Genomic DNA, 8,220 nt, shown 5'->3' with positions numbered 1-8,220 from the left:
TATTGATTGTCACGTCAGCTTCATTTTACTAGTAGAAACCCGACTTTAGGGACTTAGAGGGGTGTTACGGTCTCTACCGTACCTTCCCGATAAGTAACCTGACCCCCGAGCTCGATCCAATTTTTTTTCATAGACCACATTTTCCAAAAGAAGGAGTCACACTTAGGGTTTAAAAGTAAAACAAAACTAAGTGGCGACTTCAAGTCATTTTTTTTAATAAATAAAATCATTTTCAAATAAAAATCGAGCTTGCCATCGAGTGGGAAACGCATGAGTCGGAAATGCGGAGTCCACACATTTATAAAATTTTAGAATTCACTTACTAGTTATAATGATTAATCTAGTCATTTTACTAAATAAATTCAATGATCTTTGAATGATATTTGATCTTAATTGGTTAAAAAAATATGTTATAAAAAATACTTAAAAAATGAGGTTTCTTGTTTTTTTTATTTATAAGCAAATAAGTAGATGTTCGGTAAACCAATTTAATAACTTAAAATGACTTAATAACTTAATTTAAGTCATTAAGTAAATTAAGTATATTTAATAGAACAACTTAATGATATGAATTAACGTCAAAAACAACTTTAAGTAAGAAGTAAAAATAATTAACTTATTTTTAAGTCCACGTCTTCATTTTATCTTTTTACCCCTATTTGTCCTAATTACTTCCACGATCTCTTTTGTTATTCCATGACCTCCATTATTATTCAACTTCTTTTCTCTTAGTTATAATTTATAAAGATAAATTTGTCAATTTGATGATTTAGAATAAATTTTAAAAATATTTTATCAAACAACCTTAAGACTTAAAAGTACAAATTAAGTAATAAGTTTTAGACCAATAACTTAATTATAATTTAACTTAAGTCACTAAATAATAAGTATTAAGTTTTACCAAGCACACCTTAAGTGATTAATTAATTTTTTCATAGAACACTTAGCATCAGAGTTAACTAAGGCTCCAAGGACATGTGTGACCTTCAAGTTTCCAAAAAAGAAAAAAAAGAAAATTCATTTACAAGTAAAAAATTTAGAAAAATAAAACCAAAATGGAAAATTTGCCCCCTCTAAAAAAAAATATAATTTTAATTTTAAAATTTTTAAAAAATAAAAAATAATGGTAATGAGTCCTAAAGGCACGCATCTCTTCCAATTGAGAAATGTCAAAATTTTATAATAGAAATTATTAAAAAATTTAAAATAATTTTAAAGGTTTTTGCTATAAAATAATTAAATTTATTGAAAATTTCTAATGATTTTTTGGAACTAAAGGAAAGCCCTTAAACCCACATTTAAGTGCTCTTATTTTTGAAGGAAAACTATAACCTTTTGTGACATATCACAGGTTTATTTGACTTTGGGCATTTGAGCCATGGACGAAAATAATTAGGCAGGAGGAAAAGATTTTATATTTGGACTTATTTTGAACATATCTCAAGATGATTTGACTTTGACCAACGAATCGACTATGTTACAATAAAATAATTATGAGTTGCTAACGGGTATGAACCTATCATGTCATTTTTATGTGTTTTGCATCTATATATGGATAGATGTGTCCAAATACTTTTTAAAAATGTATAGATCGGAGCTTTAAGAGTTTCTATTTTCCTTAATGTTTTATCATGTTATAATGTTATTTAAATATTGGAGGAAACCAGATAAAAATACTTTTAAATAAATATTAATTATAAATTATAACCAGGGATCGAAAAATCGGGAAATCTTCGAAATATCGGATATCGGTCGTCACCGAAACGATAATGGCTACCGATTATCGATCCACGGAAATATCGCTAAAAAATATATCGGCGAAATATCGGTGAAGCATCGATAAATCGGAGAAAAATCGCGAGTGGATCTGACGGGCGAAGCAACCAGAGGTATTTTTACCGATTTTTCGGAAATTTTCCCGATATTTCCTACTAGTCCAGCCCGCACAGTTGTGTTTTTCAGTCTGGCTCAAAAATCGTGGATTTAGGGTTTTGAATGGATTTTCTCGGAAATCAAACGAGGATGAATTTTCCCGGAAATCGAATGGGGAATGGATTTTCTTGGGAATCAAGCGGGGTTGCAAAAAAAACAACGATAATAACATGATTAGATTAGTACCTGCGATGATTGAGATTTGAGAGTAGCAGAGAAAAATAGGGCTTTTTTTTAGGGATTCTCTCGTTGGAGGACAACTTCGGAAAAGGATTCTTGATGCTGAGAGGAGTAGCAGAGGGAAAATAGGGCTTTTTTTAGAAGGATTCTTAATGCAGAGAGAAGTGGGTGCCTTTTTTATTTTTAGATTTAGTGGAGATAAAAAATAAAAAAATAAAAAAAATCATGAGAACAATTTTCCACTCTATATAAATAATTATTAATTATCAACCTTTATTTTAATTATTAAATAAATTAATATTAATAGAAAAAATTGTTACAACGTATTTTTAATAAAATTTTAAAAACTAAATCTCAAATAAGATATTTTATATAAATTAATTTAGTTTTTCATTTAAAATATAATAAAATATGTTTTAATAAAAATATTTTAAAAATTTTAAAATAAATATTGTCTTCAATAATATGAACTCCCTTCATCTAATAATATAATGAAATTACATCGATCTCTTCCTTAGTATAAGGATTATTACAATCTTATATGTATTATATTTATGTACAAATTGTTTTTATTCAATAAAATCAAATATTTCTTAACTCAATTATAATTTTATACACTTTCAAAATTCATATATATTATTTTTAAAATTCAAATATTGAATCTACCAATATATCTCTGTTTACGATATTTTTCTTCTTAATTATATATATATATATATATATATATATATATATATCAATTACACTTACAAGATAACTTTAAAATATGGATTCTTACTTATTTTATCATTTTTTAAAGTTTTTTTCAAGTATTCCTATTAATTTTAAATAATTTTCATCCCACCGATATTTGTAAAAAAATATCCACCGATATTTCTCCGATATTTCCGATATATCCGTAAAATCGAAGTACCAATATATCCGTAAAAATCGATATTTCAATCCTTGATTATAACCTCATTAAAAAAAAAACATGTGAATAGAAGGGTATATGCCCAAATATAAAGAGGTGTCTAATGGCCCAAGCCAAATCACTCAAAAGACAAAAAGGGTGAATTGATATGATAATGGTCGTGACAACCCAAAGAAGTAGGTCATGTTGAGTCTAAGGAGATGACCCATGCCATTATATCGACCGTGTTGGTCGATTCAGATATTACCTCTTAATTTTTATGTTTTTCTTTTATTATATATCAAATGTTTATAATAACCAACTCAATAACTATACAATTATTTGTTTGAGGGGGTAAAACAGTGAATTAATAATTATTTTTTATTTTTATATGAAATGTTTACATAATTTTTTTCCTTATTTCCTTTTATATTCCAATATTTTAGATTTATTGTTATTTTGATAAAAAAAAACCAAATTCAAATATGAATTTTTTTTTTTACTATTTTTAAAAACAAAAAACTAACATTATATATATATATATATATATATATATATATCTTATAATTACAAATTTGATAAATATAAATATTAAAAATAAAAAGTATAATTATTAGAAATGTTTAAAGTAACAAAAAAAATTATTTAATAAAAAAAAAATTAAGACAAAATGATCTAAAAATTTAAATTAAAAATTTTAACAAAGTGAGCTAGCTACTGACATGACACAACACGACATGATCGACCTACGAGCTTATGGGTCATGCCAAACCACTTATTTGGTTTGCATGAGTCCACCCACCCCGACACAATTTTTCAATGGGTCGTATTGGTCTAGCACATTGGGCAAAAATGACCCACTAAACATTGGGCCATGTCAGCTGACATGGCCATGGGACACCTCTATAAATACATATGGAAAAGTTTATAAGTTTCTATTAGTTTTTCCTTTCTAATTTTGTTCATTAATTCAAGATTCATTTCTAGATAAGTAAATTTTCATTGTTACCACAGAACATGGGTTTCTCTAGATAAATATTAATTACAAATCATGACTTTATTTCTCATTTCCAAACAAAGTGTCACTTCAATCCATTAATTTAAGAGTAATTTTCAAATAAAAAGAAAATTCTAATCGATACCACTGAACATGGGCTTTAATGATTGGGTCATTATGTAGGGGCCTCACATTTGTTTTGGACATCAAGTTAGACCTCAAACTGCTGGGCTACCTAGGCCCACATCTTGCAAAAGCCCAAATCCACGCCAGAAGGCCCAAAGGATAAATAAGTAAATTGGAGCAAAGCTAGGGTTTTAGGTTTACTTACTTTCGTTCCCTTTATAACGTCGCATAGCTTTGTGGTTCAGTTCATTTGCTCGGCAGCCACAGCACTCTAGGGTTTCTGTTATCCTCATCAAACAAGGTTCTCTTAACATTTGTTTTTGTGTTTTTGTTTTTGTTTTTTTGTTTTATATTACATGTACTTTGTGTTGAAATATTAACTTCCTATGTTCAATCGAAGAAACCCAGATTTTTTTTTTTTGAAAAATTGGAGTTTTTGGATCTAATTTTTGTTTCGTTCTGGTTCCTAAAGAAATAGGTGAAATACGAATCCTTAAAGTGGGCGAAAAGTGAGCTGAATAGCGGATTAAGTTCTAATGAATTGGATTTTATATTAGATTTATACTTTTCTCTTTTGTCAAATCACGAAAATTCGAAGATTTGACAAAGATGTTTTTTTTTTCTCTTCTCGACAACCAAAAGGAATTGATGTACACATCTTGTGGATTTCAATGTTATGTGCTGTAATTTATTGTTTTCTTTGAAGCAAGTGTGTTTCAATTTTTTAAGACAACTTAAGTGATGAATGTTAAACGAAAGAGATAACTGAAATAATTATGTCCTACGAGTTGATTAGGATCTACACAAGTAAAGCACCATTGGGTTTGTTTTTTTTTTCCTTCTTCTGTTGGGGTATGTAAATTGTTGAGCAATATTTTAAATCAATTTTAAACAACTAATCAGTCATTCATGAACATGAATTTTGTTGCATTAGGTGGTTAAAATGCTAAAGGTTTTTTTTTATCATGTTTTGTTTATTGGGTAGATTTAGGAACTACAATTGAGGTAGTGATTCCATTTCTACTGTTTGGTTGATTCTATGGATTGGATTTGGAATCTATGATCATTGTGGTCTTATTCTTTATTGCTTACTTGATAGGACCGGCATTCTTTGTCCACTAGTTTTGGGATAAAAGTAATGTGTAATTCTTTGTCCACTACTGAATAAGCTATGCTAGGGTCTATTCCTAGAACTAATGTTTCTCATGTCGTTGATGCCGTTGAAGTCATTAGTATTTGAAGTATTTTCTGACTGGTATATAGATCACAATTTAAACCTATAAAAATATTTATAATATTATAAACTGTGGATATTTTGTTAAATCAAACTATATAAATTGGGTCTCATGTGATTGATGTAACTTATGTTGCCATCTTGATCCAATGGGTTGAGAGCACAACTTTAATTTTTATTAAAAATCGGAATAGAGGATGAATTGTTGAGACAGAGGAAATAGATGATGCTGAATGCTGCAAGTTTGTTTTTCCTTGTGTAAAGCTCAGGAAGTCATTGTTTAAGCTGTTCTTCTGTGGCATCTGATTTGTTCTTTTGCCTTCTGTTTCTTGCAACAGGAAGGAGGTAGATTTGAACATCCACAAGAAAATGTCTGGGTATGTCAAGTTGCTTGTTAAGTTCAATTATTGATATTTTTTTATTTTATTTCATTTCCTTTTTTTTTTCACGGTCAAATGATTCTATTATTTGTTGAATTTGGGTGGACAAAATTGGTAGTTTGATGCTGAACAATAAGCTTTATTGGTGCCTAGTTTTTGTTTTTATTTTTGAGAAGCCTATTGTAAAATAGATAATAAAGATTGCTGCTGTAACTTTTTTGAAGAGGATTTCACCTTCTAGGCTGTAGATGCGTGTGGAACTCTTACAGTAGAATCAATATTTTTAGTGTGGCCTATTAATGATTTGATGGTCATCATTATTTCTAAGGGACATTGGGGTTTAAAGAATATCTTGATTTTGATTCCTTTCAAAACCGTTGGAACCAATCCCAAGTAGGGATCCAAAGTCAATACGAATGGGGGATATTCACTAATTGATGCATTATCAATTTTTTTCATAATGTTGGTCATGAGCTTGATAAGCATTGTTAGGCTTTTTGTACATTATTTTTAATGCTACAGATGCTATTACCTACATTGTTTCATGGGAGAGAAGCGCTTCTAATGCCATTTCCAAATGGTTTCTTCAAAATATTATAAGAAATACGAATGAGTTTGTGGAATTTTGGCTGTATATTGTCCATTGTGCTAGAATACTCTTAACTCTCTCTCTCTCTCTCTCTCTCTCCCTCTCTCTCTCTCTCTCTATATATATATATATATAATCTCTCTCCCAGACTTGGTTTGGTAAAGAAAAGTGTTTCTGACTCATCTCTGTTTTATGTCTCATTTGCAGTGAAGAGGTTGTTGTTGCAGTTGAAACATCAGCTCCAGCTCCAGCTCTAGGTGAGCCCATGGACCTCATGACAGCCTTGCAGCTTGTGTTGAGGAAATCACTGGCTCATGGTGGGCTTGCTCGAGGCCTTCACGAAGGTGCAAAGGTGATTGAGAAACATGCTGCTCATCTGTGTGTTTTGGCAGAGGATTGCAACCAACCAGACTATGTTAAACTGGTGAAGGCACTTTGTGCTGATCACAATGTTAGCTTGATAACTGTTCCTAGTGCTAAGACGCTGGGCGAGTGGGCTGGGGTAAGTTAAAAAACATTTTTTCTTTAGGGTAGTTTTTTTTATATATTTTTTATTTTTATTATTTAGATTGTTTTACCCTTGGATTTTGATGGTTGGTGGTAGATTATTTCTTTCATTTCACATATTCATTCTACACGATTCTTTATCATTATCCAAAATACTGGTAGACTGGAATTTAATATGAATGAGCAGTTTGTTTCTTCCCATGCACCTTCAGTTGAGTAGGTTGGTAATAATGTTTGTAAGCATAGAATTACCATATGTGGCACAGATGCATTTGGATTCACTGATCCATATCTCCCTGGCTTTGTTAAGGTCAGGAACTGTGATTGAACCGGAAATGACATTGGTGAATAGGATGTCATGAAACCTTCAGCTTTGAGACTGCTGAAGATATTGAATTAAACTAAAATTTTTGTAAAAATAGGGGAAGTAAGGGCAGTCAATAAAAATCTCAATGATATAATGCAGTAAAATAAATTGCAAGGATGCTAAGAAATGGAAAAACATCTTTGGTTCATAAATTTGTTATCAATGGTTCATATGGTTTTTTAACCTTCGAAAAATTGCTAAGGTAACAAACTGTTACCACTAGATTTCCACTGTTCTACTGTCCAGCCAGATGGCTAGTTGCGATATTCAAAGTGCTCGTTTTCTCATTTCAATCTTGTTAAGTTGAATATTGTCGATTTCAGTTTGGCTTCTTTCTCATCTGTAAAACTCCACCTAAAATATCATTTAGAAAATATTATTATTTTTTCTTGTTATGTATGCCTTATATTCTAAAGTTCAAGCAAATCTTGTTGTATGTTGTGCTTTATGAGGAATTGGTGTTTTGATATTTGATATTTCTGATAAATAACAATGATGCCCTTTTTTACTCGAATTTGTTCCTTGGTTAATGTGGGTTCAGTTGGCAAATTTTATTTGGTAATGTTTACTATTTTCAAACTTTTTACCCCATGCAGTTATGTAAGATTGACTCCGAAGGGAAGGCCAGGAAAGTGGTGGGCTGCTCCTGTGTTGTCGTTAAGGTATGACACTCCACACACAAGTGATCCAGGTGATTTTACTTTTGAGGGATTTTTGGGTTGACCTGCTTCCTTGGGCTTGTTTTCAGGACTTTGGGGAGGAAACTGAAGCTATGAATGTTGTCCAGCAGCAGGTGAAGTCTCACTAAGCGAGTAGAGCAATCAAACTTAGATTTAGTGAGGGTCTATGTCGGAGGTTTTTTTTATGTGTAGAAACCTTTTATTTTTCCCTTAGTGAGCATGGGCTTAGGAAGATTTTGATTTATTGTTTTTGGGTTTCATATAACTAGAATGGACCTGATTTTGCATTGTTGAAGTAATTCCATTTTAATATACACTATTGGTTGAATCTTCCAA

General features: G+C 30.6%; 1 protein-coding gene across 1 annotated transcript; it reads left to right on the top strand.

Annotated features, from left to right (window-relative positions):
* The first annotated feature begins 4,297 nt into the window (after positions 1–4,297).
* LOC100255187 (small ribosomal subunit protein eS12) lies at positions 4,298–8,220 on the top strand. The gene is made up of 5 exons (XM_010656707.3): positions 4,298–4,428; positions 5,700–5,738; positions 6,538–6,832; positions 7,801–7,866; positions 7,953–8,220. The coding sequence occupies exons 2-5, from the start codon at positions 5,731–5,733 to the stop codon at positions 8,010–8,012; spliced, it is 429 nt and encodes a 142-aa protein (XP_010655009.1). The 5' UTR covers positions 4,298–4,428; positions 5,700–5,730; the 3' UTR covers positions 8,013–8,220.

Source organism: Vitis vinifera, chromosome 9 (genome assembly GCF_030704535.1).
Source record: "Vitis vinifera cultivar Pinot Noir 40024 chromosome 9, ASM3070453v1".
In the NCBI taxonomy this organism is placed as follows: Eukaryota; Viridiplantae; Streptophyta; class Magnoliopsida; order Vitales; family Vitaceae; genus Vitis; species Vitis vinifera.
This window is presented reverse-complemented; position numbering and strand designations above follow the sequence as displayed.